This window comes from Pagrus major, chromosome 5, assembly GCF_040436345.1.
Source record: "Pagrus major chromosome 5, Pma_NU_1.0".
NCBI lineage: Eukaryota > Metazoa > Chordata > Actinopteri > Spariformes > Sparidae > Pagrus > Pagrus major.
This window is the reverse complement of record NC_133219.1, coordinates 27867398-27885701: the sequence shown is the minus strand read 5'-3', so window position 1 is coordinate 27885701 and position 18304 is coordinate 27867398. Positions and strand designations below refer to the sequence as shown.

General features: G+C 37.6%; 1 protein-coding gene across 3 annotated transcripts; it reads right to left on the bottom strand.

Moving 5' to 3' along the window:
• Window positions 1-1172: 1172 nt before the first annotated feature.
• Window positions 1173-10528, bottom strand: LOC140996171 (uncharacterized). 3 transcript variants are annotated; one of them, XM_073466463.1, is made up of 7 exons: window positions 10387-10528; window positions 7642-7790; window positions 6902-6954; window positions 5895-6245; window positions 5731-5799; window positions 3330-3503; window positions 1173-3222 (listed from the first exon to the last, which is right to left on the bottom strand). In XM_073466463.1, exons 3-7 carry the CDS (start codon window positions 6945-6947, stop codon window positions 3116-3118), a joined length of 747 nt encoding a protein of 248 aa, XP_073322564.1. In that variant the 5' UTR covers window positions 6948-6954; window positions 7642-7790; window positions 10387-10528; the 3' UTR covers window positions 1173-3115. The 3 variants fall into 3 exon arrangements, with proteins under 3 accessions (XP_073322564.1, XP_073322565.1, XP_073322566.1); XM_073466464.1 differs by lacking the exon at window positions 6902-6954 and having other exon boundaries at window positions 10387-10523; XM_073466465.1 differs by lacking the exons at window positions 1173-3222; window positions 3330-3503 and adding an exon at window positions 5182-5633 and having other exon boundaries at window positions 10387-10525.
• Window positions 10529-18304: the final 7776 nt, after the last annotated feature.

Below are 18304 nucleotides of genomic sequence, written 5' to 3'. Positions count from 1 at the left end.
TTGATGCAGCTGCAGATTTTTCTCTTCTCTCCACAGAACTCATGATGCATGATGGGAAACACTCGACTTTTCCCCTGATGGAAAGAAGTTTGATCTGAAGTTCTGTATGTTTAAATGTAACTACATGATTATATTTGACCATGTTCATTTTTACCACCATAATGTTTTTAACAAGAAAGCTGTAATAGTTAAGAATGTGTTGTAGACAGCGTTTCACAAGGTTTATAAAGTTTCTCTTGTCTTTTTAAAGGAGTCTGGTGACTATCTCCACGGACCACAAGAAGCAGCTTAAATTAATTACTGTTAACTGTATTTGTAAAATTTGACATGTTTATCATCAATATGTTTTATTCTTTAATACACTTGGTGTAAATGCTTAGGTACAGCTTTTTGGGCAGGTCATTATTTTGAGATATTATTGCGATCAAACACTCAAAGTTCAAAGTTCAATGTCGACTTTATTGTCAAAACTGCAATATGTACAAGACATACAGAGAATTGAAATTGTGTTTCCCTCTATCCAGACAGAAATAAGAAATATAAGAATATAAAATAAAATAGAAATATAGATCTAAAAATAAAAATAAAAATAAAATATGTACAGCTAAGAGACATTCGGGAATATAAAGTCCGGAGATATAAATAGTGTGGAATAGGTATGTCAGTATTGGGATTGGATATAAATATAGATATAAATATGGCAGTTTGATATAAATATGACAGTATAAAATGGTCTAAACTGGTCTATGACAATGAAATTGTAAACATTCTTACACAGTGCAAATAGATTTTAAAGTGTTTTGAGTTGAGTTGAGTTGAGTTGTTAGCTGTCAAAGGAAGTGTGTTTGACCTTGGACACTCCTACCATGAACCATCTCTGTACAGAATCTGTGTGTTTGAGGTCTGAAGGACACAAAGAAGCGATGCTGCCTGCTGACCTGCTGGACTTTATTAGAGATCAAACTGAGAAATGATTATCTTCATAAGAAATGCAGTCCTTCTCCTGGATTAGACTCATTCACCAAGTTCATTATTACACATGATTAAAATATTCAGATGTCAAATGTTAAAATAAGTTAGAAAAGTCCCTCAAGACTGAGGATGTTTAATGAAAAATAACATTTATCAAATATTAAGAAAAAATAGGGATTTTCACAAGACACAGGAGTTTGACAGTGAAAATGTTTATTTTAGCATGGTATAAAACAGTCACATTTCATGTTTCAACACAAAGTTAGAAAGTGCTTCACAGAGTCAGAAGTGTTTTGCAGAAGATACAATATTGAGTTTAGTTTGAGGGATCATTTAAAAACAATACAAAGACAAATAAATACAAGAACAAAAGTTTCAAATCTGAAATTTCAGAGTTCTGTGGTTTTATTCCCACACAATATAACTGTGGATTTACACAAATTATTGCAAAACTAAGCGAATCACAAGTTTTAAACAGTGTTTAATGTGTTTATGCTGGTGAACTGCTTCCATATCATGTCTGCTATTAATGTTTCAGTTAAGCTGAGTTATAATGCAGTGGATCCTTTTCAAATCAATCTGCACTTTGACCTGACAGCTGCAGTACAACATGATGAGACCTGACGTTCACTGACTCCAGTTTCAAGGGGCTGCCTGCTGTCAGACACATTCACATACATGTATGATTACTGTATTAAATATGAAATATATACAAACACTGACCACTACAGTGTACTTAGAATAATATGAAATAAAGTCAATGTTAGCAGATAAAAGTGCTGGTATGGAGCACAAGCTTGTTTCAGTGCAGTTTGAGAAACAAGTTACAGAAACTTGTTAGAAGTTTGAACATCAGAGTAAACAAATCATTAAAAACATGTTTGGATCAACGTTAGACTGATGTTTGTTCTGTTGTGATGTTTGATTATATATAATAAATGTTAATATATAAATATCAATATCAAGATATATTGTGTATCGCTATAGAGAGCGGACGCCACGGCCCTTCAGGTTTGAAGAGAGACAAATAATTTACTGATCCTGTTTGAATTGTGTCATGAATCACACAAATGATGTTTGTCAATGTCAATCATCAAACTAATTAAATATCAGACTGTGAAAATACGTCATTATAAAGACGACACAGCCAACAGTCTCATTAGTGACGTAGTATCATTGAACGCTCACCAAAACCTGTAACTTAAACATTGTAGAGCAGCTCCTGTATATTAGCAGCTCTCCTTTCACATAACTGCAGTTGTCAATGTGAGCAGATTTATTTTGATTTCCATCTTGTGTACGACCTTTTCTGAGCCCAGTTGGCGGCCATGTTAGTGTTAGTGACATGTGTTGAGCGAGATGATGTAGTTCACTTAGCGCCTTAACACAAAATTACATGATATTTTACTTTATGTTGCACGGATTAAACTATTAATGAATACATAATCAATATTTTAATTGATAGTGAAAACAGCTGTTTGTATCCCCATTAAAATTAAATCTTTAGGTCTGTTATTAACTAAATCTCTTCTGACCAGGAGGAAGTGGGCCAAAGTAAATTACAAAGCTTTTATCATAACCTAGCTAAACTCACACGTTAGCCATATTAGCCCTTACCTTGCAAATTAAGCTAGTTAGCTATCCAGCTGTAAACATCTCAGAGTTATTGAAAGCTAATGAATGTTTTGCTATGCTACGCGGGATGGAGGGTAGAGATTTACAACTATCAGTATCAATTATGAATTAAGTAACTAAAGCTAATTAGCATTTAGCCACTACAATATTATTTTCCATGTTTAAAAGCTGCATTACAGTGAAGTGATGTCATTTTCTGACCTTACCACACTGTTCTACTTGTTCTAATATTTGTCTTTACCCACTTAGTCATTATATTCTCATTACTGATGATTATTGATCAGAAATCATCATGTTAATATTGTGTGAAAGCACCAATAGTCATCCACCTCGAGTTATTTGATCAAAAATATTGTGATATTTGATACACCATACAGCCTAACAATATTATAATCTTATTTTAGGGCTGTATCGCCCAGCCTTTGTCACATGGTTTAAACAATTAATTAATACATAATACTTTAATTGATGCCTAATTGGGACCCAGAATGTAAAAAGTGACTAGTCTTTACATCTGCTCACATCGGAGCAGCTGTGGATGTAAGCTGCTCAGACAATGAACTGTATTGATCTCTATCACGAACTCAGTGATGGCACATCTGTCCTGGTGTTGATCTGTGTGATTGACATGAGAGAAAAGTAAGTTCAAACAAAGCACTGACACAAACACATCACAAGACACAAAATAGTTCCATTCAGAACAATATGATGAGCAAACACACCTTTATTACATTGACGAATGAGAGCTGCCAGATAACTTTGAGCTTCAGCGAGGACAACTAATAGACAAGCAACTATGACAACTCCACAGCTAATGACTCCGAGAACCATTTTGACTTTGCTCCAGTCATGTGATGTCACTTCCTTCTTCAGCCCTCCTGGTGTGTGTTCTGCATCTGCATGAAGACAGAAAACCAGTGTTAGTATCTGATATCAGGAGCATCAACACATCAGAGTCAAACCACCACATCAAGAACATTTATACCAAGTCAGCAAACGTTGAAATGAGATAATACGTGACTAAATAAACAGGTAACAACAAGTAAATATCCGTCTCACAACCAGCTGCTAGTCACATAACAGAAGTTACACCACATGGCCACACGGTGGCACTATAGCAAATTTACTGACTTATTTACCAAAACCTGCTGAACAGAAACAAACTTTGTTCTTCTGAATTTTACTTGGATCAAGTGAGATTTATTTCAGCGTGTTCATATTGAATTATCCAACGTTTTGTGCTTCATGTAATGTTTCTGCTTCCTCAGGTTTTTTACTACGTGTCTCCAAAATGTGAAACTCTAAATATTTTTTCCTCTAAGTTCATGTTGATACACTATTAAAATCAGTGTACAGAGATTTTAAAATAGCTTTAACTATTAAGTTCATATTAACCACACGGTACAGTGGTTTATGTGATAAAAGGTCAACTAGTGACATTAAAGCAACAAAATGTAACTTCCTGGAGAAAGATAGCTGATTGTTAAGTCTCATCTCCAGGTCATCAAATACCAATGTTTTGGGTTGACGCATCAGTACTTGACAGCCTGGGGATGAACCTTAACAATCAACCATCTTTCTCCAGGAAGTTACATTTTGTTGCTTTATATGCATCAGACACTCGCTGTCCACACTACAACTGTTTAAGGTGCAATATTTAAGAATTGGCCACCTGTCAAATTCATAATCAAAACAAACAGGAGGCAGTAAATCACCAGAGTGACCGATAACTGCTGCTAGCTGTAACTGCAGTGAGCTAGTTAGCTCGATTAGCTTGGAGCATCAGGGGAGGATTTGTGTTTACAGCGCTAGCACAGGAATGTTGCGCAGGAACAGGTGTTGCTAGCTTGTTAGCATGCTAACTTGAGTAGATATCTTCGCAGCACACATTACACATGTCATCACGTCATAAAATATTTATTCAGTTATGTAAACAAAGCATGTAACTATCAGCTGTGTGCTGGAGATCAGATTGGAGACTTAACCACTTAAGTAAAAGACGGGTGAGTCTTCCTACGTTTCTACTTTTTCACTGTGATATTTAGATGTTTCTCCTCGGGAAATTTAAGGTGCAATATGTAAGAATCTAACATAAAAAATTAACGAAAATTATCAACAGAATGTCGAAATAACAGTTTGACGTTATGACATCAATATGTTGTTATGCAGAGATATCTACTGTAAGCATGCTAACCAGCTAGCAACGGCCCATCCCAGTCCAAAGCTCCTGTTCTGGCATCGTTATCACCATCATCCCCCCCGTGCTTCAAACACTGCATGGCTAATTGAGTGGATGAACCAACAACAGCTACAGTTAGCAGCAGTTAGCGGTTACTTTAGGGATATTCTGCCCCCTATTGGTTTGGGTATGAATTTGACAGGTGGCCAATTCTTCCATATTTCACCTTTAAATACATTTCAGACATTTTATTTATCATAAAGTTTCGCTAACAGATGATTTCCCTTCAGCCAGCTGGTTCCTTATGTAGGTTTTTGTAGTAATAGGAGACAGTGTTTGTATAAATAACTCTTATGCATGACATACTTTCAATTTGAACGACAGGACTGAAAATGGAGACAGGGCATCAGGCTCAGAATGAAGCACACTACACAACTCGCAGCCAGTTACTGTACGCTCACAGGACTTCTGGCAGCATTGGACGCTTAATCGACTACCTCCTACAATGTGGTGGCTCATCTGTGAACTTACTCTTATATCTTAAAAACAGCTCAAGGAAATGAATTTCTGGAGACATTTTAGCAAGAAATAACTCATAAAGTTGCTAAAGCATCCAGCAGGACTCCCTGCCTCTGAAAAATGTTATAAAAGTTCACCTTTGTCGACTTGAAATGAAGACAGATTTGGCATCTGCATGGCTTAAATGTCTTCAGAAATACATTTCACTGAGTTGTTTTTGTAATATAGGAGGAAGTTTCCAAAGGTGCCGCCATGTTGGTCCGGTTTGAAACCCTGTAGCAGACAACCAACGAGTGATGTCCGTCCAATCAGGTGCAGCCAGGAGAGTCTGTGTGGTTGAAGGTGTCGGTCGGGTAGTTAAAATCAGTATTGGCGCCAGTTTCCCATGATGTATTATTTCTCTATGAGAAACCACAGTGACCTACCTTCAGTTAACACTGGTGTGAACACATCGCTGTTCTCTCCATGAGAGGTCACATTCAAGACAAAATGTTCTGTGGGTGTAAATCAGGAGGCTGTTAGATTCTGATGTGTGACCTGTGTGGCAGTAACATGTTTCCATCCTGCACTACAGCAGAGTTCAGCTTACCTGTGGTCGCCAGCACCCATCTCCTCGTCATCTTGTTATAATTAGCAGCCAGATCACACCAGTAGATTCCAGAGTCCGCAGTCCTGACTCTGGACACATGAAGTCTGATCCGTCCGTCTCTGAGGGCGTCTTTGTCACACTGGACTCGTCCCGCAAACTGTTGATCCTGAGACTCTGGGACCTCGACGCCGTTAATCATTTCATACAAAAGCTTCAGAGGCTTTGACAGCAGGAAACAAGCCATGTTGGTGAGAGACATGTCAGTTTTGGTGTGACTGTCCCATCTGATGGTGATGTTATTGTCCTCCTCTGCCTGATAGAAGGTCGTGGCCATTTTCACAGCAAACATCTCTGCAGACAAGAGAGAGGGCAAAGAGAGACATCATGTGGAGTTACATCAAACTTTACCTCATATCAGCCTGAAACATTTCTATCAAAGAACTGAGAGATCCTGGAGCCACATGAGTTTTCAGTCTGAACTAATGAAGCAATTTAGATTTTGATTTTACTGTGTGTCTTCATAGTGTCCACCAGGAGTCAAGTAAGGGACAATGCCTGCTGAGTTGTCCATTATCAGGAGGCCAGAACAGACACTTTGAAGGACATTATCCTGGTTATACCATGGTCACTTGCCAAAGATAAAAATACAATCATTTATTTATATTTTCAGGCATTTTGCGATGAATATTATGTTTTTCATAAACAATAACCTCCTGGCATCACCTGAGGGTTTGACTAATAGCTGGAACAATCAAACCATCCCTTAAGGTTCTTCTGCAATGGAAACGTTCACTGGAGCTACTTGAGTAGTTTCATATGTGTCGGTTTATCAGGGGTTTATTGACACCCTGCAGCCAATCAGAACCGAGAATTCGCCCAGACCATGGTTTAAAAGTACTTAACATTAAACCAGCCAATAGAACTGCAAGAATTAGATGATTAATCAATCAAGGAATATTATCGGTCAACTATTAATATCATTAACTGTGAGTTGCAGGACTACTGACCACAGACAGAGGAGGTCAGAACGACAAGCAGAACAATCAAGATCATCTTCTTCCTGTCAGATAGGAGAGACAGTTTTATTAGAGGAAGAAGATTTGACTTCATCAAACAGGACAGGTTTTAATAATAAAGATTAAATAATAAACTGGTTTTAAAATTTAAAAAGTACTTTTGGGTCTATTAAACTTCAGAGAGTGTGTGTTCTATCCCACGTCCCGATGGATCAAGTGACAGTTCATAAGTCTAAGTAAATTAAACGTATTAACTTATGTTTCAGCTCTCACACTTTATCTCAGTCATACGTTATCACGACTCTAATTTAACAGATCTGCTTGAAGACAATAAATAATTTCAACCTTCAAATAATGTTTAATGACAATAAATACAAACTGAGAATGTAAATAAAAAGGAAAATTAAAACAGACAAATAAATAAATGAGTAAATTAAAAAACAATGATTTATTAGATAAATGATTCTCTACATTTATTGTTAGTTATTTTGGTGTATTTGATGGCATATTCATTTATTTATTGAGCTACTTTTTTATGGGTTTTTTTGGTAGTCTTGGTCCTCTATTAATAAACTCAATGTCGTCCTTATAGGCTAATTGTTATACTGTATATACTGTTAGCTGCTAGATTTAAAAGCACCTGTTAACGTTAGAGTACAGTGTCTTGTTTCATATAATCTCAGTGTACACTTATTGCAGTCGGTAGCCTGAGTGTTAAAATAAAACCCCACCTGTTTGTGTGTTTGTGTTACAGGTGTGTCGATCGGTCAGCTGCTCCCAGGAACCATGAACGCCTCCACAAGCGTATAAACAAGAAGATGAAGACACAGTTTTCCTGCTGAGCAACTTCCTGGATGCATCGCCTCAGTCTGATTCTGACCTGAAAGGAAACAGTTGTTCATTTTCTGAAGGAGGAAGTGACTGATGAAGAACACAGAAGAAGAAAACACACACAGAGCTGCACTGTGGACACTCAGTTCATGCTGTCAGCATTTACACTGAGTTACACATTAATAATAATTACCTTTTAAGGCTTGTGATGATCATTTCTGATGACATTTTTTATTTTAAACAGAAATATTACTTTGAAATACCAAACAATTGTAAAAATAAACAACCTTTTCTCCAGAGTTAGAGTTATAATCTGAGCTTTGCGGGGGTCTGTAAAAGTAAGCCTAACCCTAACAAATGTTGGGACAGATATACAGGATCCTAGTGGAGCAGGTGCACCAGGACAAAGAGATACAAACATTTTTTACACAAATAAAGAAATATATTCATGTGAAATTTTTGCTGAATGACCAAGTAAGCCCAAATAGATAAGAATGTGTTGTAGACTGCGTTTCACAATGCTTATACAGTTCCTTCTATTGACCAATTCTTAAAATTGAGCATTTTGTAAGGGAGTCTGGGGACTAAAGATTCAGGATCCATAAACTCTTTTGACTCAGATAAACAACAGTGTCATTTGTGTATTTATGACACCGATGAAATAAAGAAATAAATTATAAATATAAATGAATAAAAATGTAAAGATAGTTAATGTTAGTTGAGAAGTGTTAAAGCTGCACTTCACGTTAAAGCTGCACTTCCTTGTTGTTGTATTGTTCTCAGGGCCGGTTTTTGCTATGGGCAATGTGGGCGACCGCCCAGGGCGCAATCTATGTGAGGGCACACAAGCGCCCTCAAAAAAAAAAAAAAAAAAAAGACAAAACAAAACTCGCCAGTTTTCTAGACTACCGCTCATTTCTATGTCAAGCTAGTGGAGTGGGCGATGGGGCGCCCTCATTGTCACGTCAACTTGCTGCTGAGAGTCACACAGGTTGTGTGTGTCAGAAGAGGTAAGGGGGAGGGGGGCGGGGATCAACTTGCGACTGCAGAGGTTGGATCAAAGCAAGGGGGAGGGGGAGAGGGATAGACTGATGATCCCAGGCCACACAACACAAATTGCTTCCAAATAAATTGTATTTCATTCCTAAAATTAATATAGACCCATATACCTACATGTAATTAATTGGGTTATATGAAAAATGTAAAACAAAAAAAAATCTGTGCATGCATCTACGTGAATTTGTTTACATCACGTGACTCCGGTTGTTTGACGGGCGAACGGACGGTGTTGGTAAAAGGTAATGATGTCGAGTCTTCATCTTCATCATGGATCAAAGTAAAAGAGCAAAGAAGCCACCAGGTGCCCAGTTCAGAAAAAGAAGAAAAGAAGAAGAGGAGAAACGGGCAAAAGATAAAGGTAGGCAGATTTCTATGAGTGACGTGGGTGACAGTAGCCTATAGGCTATTTATTAGCCTCTTGCTAATATGTTGCTACTTAGTCACAGAAGACGACTGTATTTGGTTTTTTAGTTTTGCTGAACTAGCAACTATTAGAATTGAGGCATCATGTCATGCAACTAATTTCACCCATAAGCAAACTAGGCTAGTTTGTGTTTGCAACACAACAAGTGCAAATTCCCACAGACGTCCTGACTGTGGAATGTTTAATGCTATACGCTGTATGCTAACTTAAATAACTTCTAATATACATTGACATGGCATTTTGTAAGCTACATGTGATATAGCTTTTTGAATAATTTGTAGTGTGTTATGCTTAGTTAATAGGATGTTAACAAATGTTAATAAAATGTGCATTATGGTCATTTTAATTGGGTAACTGATGCATGTGTGATGTAAGTGTGATCTAACTTACATATTGTATCTTAATTGTAAATTCAGGGGCACTTCTGAAATATTTTGGAGCTGGAGCACCCACTGGCCAAAATGAGGAGTCTACTTCCACAGCAGCCACAGACATGGTCCTGGAGTCTGATGAGGAGCCATTTACTTTTGTAAACGCTATAAATGCTGTGAATAACATGTATACTAATGACAATACAATATTTTTTTTAGCTTTCTTCAGGGATTTTTCAAGCATGGTTATTAGATCCTGTGATGAAGGATTTGTGCAATTTACATTGGTGTTTATAAAGTGTATTTCATTTATTTATCTTGTTTTTTTTTCTCTGTTCTTGTTACCTTTTGTATTTAAGATTATATATAATAAAATAATACAAATAATATGTAGTTTTGCTGTTTGTTTGTTTTTTGTGTGTGTGTGTGTGTGTGTGTGTGTGTGTGTGTGTGTGTGTGTGTGTGTGTGTGTGTGTGTGTCAAGGGATGGTTCGCCCAGGGCGTAAATCTAGCCAGGACCGCCCCTGATTGTTCTTGTCCCTGCTGAATGTGCGCAGTATCCTGTCAGTTATTAACTCTCTGAACTGTGAATATTAAATCCTGGAGGAGGTTTGTCCCTCTAACAATAACTAGGTGAATAAAGAAGCGAATGTAAAAACTTGAGGCTGATTTGTATCAGTTTTCCGATCTGCGTCAACGGTGAATTTATGTGCGTCAGTCCTGTAAAAACAAACAGTGGATGAAACACAAAAACACAAACTAAACCACACAACATGTTCTGAGTTACTTACGTGTTCGTATGAGAGCGAGCTGTCCCACTTTGTGTCAGCTGAAGTATTTAATTCTGAGCTGGAAGGAAGAACTGCTTCTCTTTACAGCAACGTGTCTGAAGTGAAGAGGAAGAGTTGTTGTGTTGTTGCATCAGCTCAACTCGTGATCATGAGGCTGCAGTGTTGTTTATTTTGGTGAAAGTGAAAGTCAAGTTGGCTCAGCTGTACTGGCGGTTTACAATGAGATAATAACACAAACTCAGAAATATGTATTTATTCATAAGTGAATAAACAACCTGTTCTCAGAGGAAAATAAGTTCCCAAAACACTGCTTGAAGAAGAACAGAATACTTTGTAAGTTACATTTTCTATTTAATTCATCACAGACAGCTCCACTAACCCACTGCACAGCTCTGTTATATTACTGAGACAGTTCTAGTGTTTCACCCTGTCTCAACCAGAACAACTCTCACTGTCTTTTGTCTGCTTCCATCAATAATCTCTCACTTCACGGATGGTTTGTTCAGTTTAAAGTTCACCTCCATCTGTGACCCTGCTCCTACCTGGTCCTGGAGAACCTTGACCAGCAGAGGGCGCCCCAAGCCCACTCAGTATCCCTCTCCATCCCAGCAGAGGATGGGAGCAGGAGCAGGAGCAGGAGCAGGAGCAGTACCCACCTGAGTCCTTTAATCTGTGTGGGAAAGTCACAGATTTGGACAACGGTAAAAGGGAAGTGACCAGTAAGGGCAATATCACCAGACTCCCCTTACAAATCATGTGATTTTAAGAATTGGTTCATGAGGAGAAAGTCAACAAACTTTGTCAAACAGACACATTCTAAATGCGTTCTAGTAAATTCGGCATTAAATACAAAACATTCAGATGTTTCTTTTCATGTGTCAGTTCTTCGTGTTTAAAGTTCATCCTGTCTGCTTCTGTGTCTGAAGTGTTTGTTCCCTGCCAGCAGCTGTTTAACTCACCTTTTCAACTGGTTTCATAGTTTACACCAAATTTAATTAAGAATATGACATTTTCGAGAGTAAACATGTCAAATTTTACAAATACAGTTAATAGGAACTATTATAACAATATTATATAAGATTCTTGTGGTCCGTGGAGAAAGTCACATGAGGTTAGGGTTAGGTTAACCCCTAACCCTTAAGAAAACGCTCAATTTTGAGACTGAATAAAACTGAACTGAAACTGTATAAACTATTTGTCTACAACACATTTGTCTACAACACATTTTTAACAGGCAGACAAAAGGCTCAGTTCTGAAACGTTCCCGCTGGGTTCCCCTTAAAATGGTTTTCACAGAGAACACAGACTTGTTCTTTATTCATAGACTCCACTCCCTTTGCTGGTTATATCAGCGGTGCAAATATTTCATGTTTATTTTCAGTAATGTTCATACGGAAGAGGATTAGGGCCACATGTGAAAATTTTTTTTGAGTTCTGACTTTAAAGTCAGAATTCTGAGATTAAAGTCAGAATTCTGAGAATAAAGTCAGAATTCTGAGAATAAAGTCAGAATTCTGAGAAAAAAGTCAGAATTCTGACTTTAATCTCAGAATTCTGAGAAAAAAGTCAGAATTCTGAGAATAAAGTCAGAATTCTGACTTTAAAAGTCAGAATTCTGAGAAAAAAGTCAGAATTCTGAGAAAAAAGTCAGAATTCTGAGAAAAAAGTCAGAATTCTGACTTTAATCTCAGAATTCTGAGAATAAAGTCAGAATTCTGAGAAAAAAGTCATAATTCTGAGATTAAAGTCAGAATTCTGAGAATAAAGTCAGAATTCTGAGAAAAAAGTCAGAATTCTGACTTTAATCTCAGAATTCTGAGAAAAAAGTCAGAATTCTGAGATTAAAGTCAGAATTCTGAGAATAAAGTCAGAATTCTGAGAAAAAAGTCAGAATTCTGAGATTAAAGTCAGAATTCTGAGAATAAAGTCAGAATTCTGAGAAAAAAGTCAGAATTCTGAGATTAAAGAATTCTGACTTTAAAGTCAGAATTCTGACTTTATTCTCAGAATTCTGACTTTATTCTAAGAATTCTGAGATTAAAGTCAGAATTCTGACTTTTTTCTCAGAATTCTGAGATTAAAGTCAAAATTCTGACTTTTTTCTCAGAATTCTGACTTTAATCTCAGAATTCTGACTTTTTTCTCAGAATTCTGAGATTAAAGTCAGAATTCTGACTTTTTTCTCAGAATTCTGAGATTAAAGTCAAAATTCTGACTTTTTTCTCAGAATTCTGACTTTAATCTCAGAATTCTGACTTTTTTCTCAGAATTCTGAGATTAAAGTCAGAATTCTGACTTTTTTCTCAGAATTCTGAGATTAAAGTCAGAATTCTGACTTTTTTCTCAGAATTCTGAGATTAAAGTCAAAATTCTGACTTTTTTCTCAGAATTCTGACTTTAATCTCAGAATTCTGACTTTTTTCTCAGAATTCTGAGATTAAAGTCAGAATTCTGACTTTTTTCTCAGAATTCTGACTTTAATCTCAGAATTCTGACTTTTTTCTCAGAATTCTGAGATTAAAGTCAGAATTCTGACTTTTTTCTCAGAATTCTGAGATTAAAGTCAGAATTCTGAGAAAAAAGTCAGAATTCTGACTTTAATCTCAGAATTCTGACTTTTTTCTCAGAATTCTGACTTTTAAAGTCAGAATTCTGACTTTATTCTCAGAATTCTGACTTTAATCTCAGAATTCTGACTTTTTTCTCAGAATTCTGACTTTAATCTCAGAATTCTGACTTTAAAGTCAGAACTAAAAAAAAAATTTCACATGTGGCCCTAATCCTCTTCCGTATGTTCAAGTTTTTTCAGAGATGAGTTTTTTCTTACAGTTTAATATCAATAGTAAGTTTGCTATTTATGTTCTAAAACTAAAATGTTGCTTTTTGTAAGTGTTTTTAGTGTGTCTGTTCAGAACATGGTGGCTTATGTTTTGTTGGTAATTGTCATTTTTGTGCTGGTTTATAGTTTAACCATTAGTGATGTAGCTGTTACATTTCCTGACACCAGCTGTTTTATCCCCTGTTGAAGCGCGCTCTGCTGGACAAACTCTGTCATTACACCAATTTTAAATTACCCCAAAAATGTTTTTCTGCATTATAGTTTTGAAATATAAGGTTTTCATATCGGTACATATCGGATAATATTACGCCGATACATCTGTGATAGGCTAATATCGGCCTACCGATAAATCAGTCAGGCTCTACTATTTTGCACAATGTTCATTTTGTGTCTTTCAAGGAATTTAGATGGTAAAAAATTCCAAAGGGTCATGTAACTTAAAATGACCCTGCTTGTAGTGTATTGTGAGAAACATGAGAAAACCCTGCCTGAAAAAACTCAGTCCACTGCAGACAATTCAAAGGTGTATTTACTCATTACTTTAATACAGTTATAAAAAGACAATTGTAGTAGGGAGAGAAGGAAGATAACTGGATCAAATGGAATTGTAGAATTAGAAGTGTCACAGTTATGGTTAAGGCGTCAACAATGTCCTTTGGGAGGTGTACATTGGTGTGTCGGGGCAGGGTGGTGCTCCCATTGAGCCATCCCCCCTGTTAAAAATTAACAAATCACCTACTGATTACACCACTAAACTAATGTTAAAGCACTATGATGGTCATGGTAAACATTTTACCTGCTGAACATCAGCATGTTAGCATTGTGCCTGTCAACATGTTAGCATGCTGGCATTAGCATTTACATATAGTGTTGTGCCTGAATAAAGCTGAACTGTTATTGAGTGTAGTCTTATTAACTTATTGTTTAGAGTCAGATTCACACAATCGCAGCAGGTGTAATACTAAACTTACAGTCTCTTTCAGCTGCTGTTTGAAATCCAGATAGCATTGTTATGTTTATTACATCTGCATATCTGACCTCATTCCTTACTTTGAGTAACAGGTGACATCATCATGTTGCTTGTGTTTGTGAGGAATTCCTGTTCTCATTGGCTGAACCGGTCACAACACCATGTGAAGTTTTACACACCTCCACCTACGTAGGTGTCACATGACCCTCGTGAAGCAGAAGTATCTTCCTGTCTCCTCACCCACTACACTGGCTGAGGCACATCCCCAGATTTTTACCCCTACACCTGCTGTAATATTAAACTTGACAACATTAAAAATAAAAGCAACACTTATTTTCACATTTTTGCCTTTTAATGTTTTTTTTTTGATAAGGAAAACAAATCACAATGAATCAGCTGATACAAAGTATTGATTTGATGAATGATCATAGTTAATAGAAGGACTGATGATGAATAAGAATGAAGACTAAAAGACAAACAATGACTGGAAATAGCCTCCTCACAATTAATGCAATCAAATATCTGAGCCATATAAATTGAAATAATATATATATATATTAGGTATCATTAGATTATTTATATTTAGTGTATAATACAACAGTATGAAATATAAACAGTATATATAATAAGTTCATATAAATAAATATGATATACAACAGATAGTCATCTGTGCATGGCAGATCATATATATAATACCACCTGTATTCCTCTGTGCAGGGAATGAGTGAGGTATCTTAAGGCTTCAGATAAACTTTCAGAGGGGTGCTGTAATGCTGTAGGACACTGAAAGGGCACTCCCTGGTGCTGCATTACAGCTTTCACAGCTTTCACAGCTTTGTTTCAAGTAAATCAATAAGGAGGTCCTGAACGTACATGGGGAGGTTACTGCGCTGCTACTGGGCCTTGGGCCTCAAAGTGCACTCGCTGGTGCAGCAAAGAGTCTGAGAGCTTCCACAGCCTCGAGAACAGTTCACCTGTGCACCAATTCTGCTACCGGCTGTGCAATTTTGTATCAAGGCTGAGACTGTTAATACTGTGCTACTGAGTTTTAATGCTGCTATGTCAAGTGTTACAATTTTTATCTGGAAAGTGGGCAGGTAAAAATGCTTAATGCTTTTTAATCTTCTAAACATGAAGCTGATAAAAGGCCACAGGTGGACTAAATTAGCAAAGGAGAAAACTTTTTGTGCATATTAAGTCTCTCATATCCAGTCATTTCTACGTCTGTCTACAGGCAACTGTGGTGGAGCTACATGACAAACTGTAACTCAACATCCGTCACTGCACATGATTGTCATGAACTGATTACATTCATGGACAATTTGTCAGAAATATATATGTAGGCTATGTAATATAAGCAGTTCCCTTGAACTCTATCCTACAGCTGTAGCTTGTCAACATGATGGTCGTGAGGTGATAAGAAGAACGTCTTCCTACCCATTCCCCGCCCCCAAGTCAGGGTCAGCTTTCTTCACAGCAGTGAAATGCATCCAAGTGGGCTCCAGCTGTTACAGCTACAAATGACAACAGAGCATCATTAAAAACATGTCACATGAGGGCAGTGCATGTCATTTCCTGTATCGTTGAACTTAAAAATACCTGGGAATTTTCTCTCTGAATTTGGAGTGCAGTAAACCTAGAAGCATTAACAACAGGGTAAATGAAACAAAGACAACCACGGCTGCACTCCGGTGGCGGGAAAATTCTGTCAGGAGCAAAGAGAGTTTGACAGTTAATCTACCATCAGACACTTCACCTCAGAATCTATGTGTTTATTCAAAAAATGTCATCATTACTTAAAACAATTACAGTCAGTGGGCGATTTGAGGGGGGACGCCATCCCCTTTGTTAGCAAAACGACCAAAATACATCCCTCCTGGTAAATAGATTTAACCCCAGTGTGTCCAAATAGTGTCTGAAGTTTGGTCCCTGTAGCCTCAACATGTTTTCGTTGCCGTGGAGTGGGGGTAGAAGGACCTTTTCTACAAAAGTAAGACGAACAGTTCTACCTGAGGCCTTCTTAAATGAGAACCAATTGACGTCGACTATTTATGGATGGAAAGTGCTGCATCTGTGATGTTGCAATTGTGCTTTTGAACTCAAGTACAAAGACGTTACTGCGTTCACTCACAAGTCAAACAGGAAGTGAAGACACATGATGTAATCTTACATTATGAATGTCATGTGCTTAGGCATTGTCGTGGGCACTGCTGGCCTTTCTGCTCACTTTAAATCATTTCTTATGTCTGATTCTTATCTCCTTAGCTATTCATATGTTTTGTAGGATGTAACCCATCACTAACACAAAGATTAATTACTATATAACGTATGACTTGTACTCTATTCCTACCTTTGTTTTTCCAAGAGCGAGCATTTTCAGTGCAGCTGACTATAAAAAATAAAGAAATCCTCACATCAATACATTGGATAGATGGGAAAACACATTTCAAAATACTGTCAATAAAAGGAAGACACTGAATATTAACATCAAAGACACAGCTGGATAAGACAATGAGACACAAGGTAACTGATAACTCACTCAGACAGCGAGCAACGTAACGCTCCCCCTACAGAGAGAAAACACAACATCATTATTGTCTGAAGAATGGCGGAAACTATTTTAAACTTCATATCTTTTGCTCCATTCTCTATCTAGTTTTTAACTCTTGCTTCTCCTAAAGTCATAATATTCTCTGGACTGTATCAGTTTAGCTCACAAAATCCAGAGAGTATCATTCTTAATTGAATCCTTTTTACAGCTCATCATTACAGAATCAGAACAAATAGCTTAATTTAAGAGTTTGTTAGTGTAAACTGTACAAAAATGTAATACCTTTGAGACAATGATCCCTGTGTAGAAGACCTCTTCAATGCATCTGGAGGTGATGAGAGTGGTGATGGTGTTTCTTAGCACCAGTCCAGGGATTTTCTGATTGTTATGCACAATCACATATCCCTTAAGTCCGCATAGAGAGGGGAAAAAACAAACAATTAATCGCACAAACCAAACTAAAACAAAACCTCAGGCACATGACCATCCCAGTGAAGGAACTGGGACATAAGGGTTGTGCGCTCACTTCAGGTGTGCTCGTGGAGGGCCCTGCTCTCGGATCTCAATGAAATGTGAGAAAACAATGAGGTAAGCTCTTCTGTGTTGTCTAACTTACAGTTGAGTTGGCCCATGTGTAGTCCCAGTTGCCCGCGGAGTCTTGAGGCAAGTCAGAGATGATGTAAGTTGGTTGGCCATCATCCTGAGTGACACTGCAGTTGAGTGCATTGCCAAGTGTCAGAAAGCAGCCTGGGGACAAAAAGACAAACACAGCAGTGTTACAAAAGTAATATATTTCTTTTAGCAGTAACAGAGTAATATAACACGTCACTAAGAATATTTCAGTATGGTATTACTACAGTTATGTCATGTAACGCGTTACATCTGCGTTACCGACAAGTGAAGCATTTATTGTTGTTTTTTTAAGAACCCATCCACACCAACATGACCATATTAATATAGACTCTGTCAGCGCCGCCCCTCCCTACACGCAGAACACGCGCTGTGCGTAGGGCCCCACGATCCATGGGGGGCCCCATTTTGCGCAAGGGGACACATTCTCTGCAAATGCGCAAAGGATGCGCATCGCTGCCGTGAGGCGCGCGTAGAGCACCAAGTCAGCCCGAGGCAGGAGAGAAAAAAAAAAAACGAGTAATCTGACACCGCACACGTTGGCGCAATGATTGACAGCACGCAGCATCTGACCAATCAGCGGTCAGATGCGCCGACAGGCAGTTGGATGCAGGTGGAGAGATGGCCTCCAAACGGCAATATGAATCGGGAGAAAGCAAAAGAAAGACAAAGTCAAAACAAGAGGAGGAACACCCCAGCTGCTAGCCTGCTAATCATGAGACAGAAGAGAGGATAATTCTGGACTGGAGATTAAATTTTCCAGCGGCCCTGATTATCATTTATTGAATGTCTTGTTAACTGCATATACATTCACCTCTGTTGAAAAAGGAGTGGTTAATTGACCAGTTGGTGGTCGTATGTTGGCTCAGGTTTATAGCCTATCAATCTATGCTATCAATAGAAGTTTTGGGCTATTTTTATGGAGGTA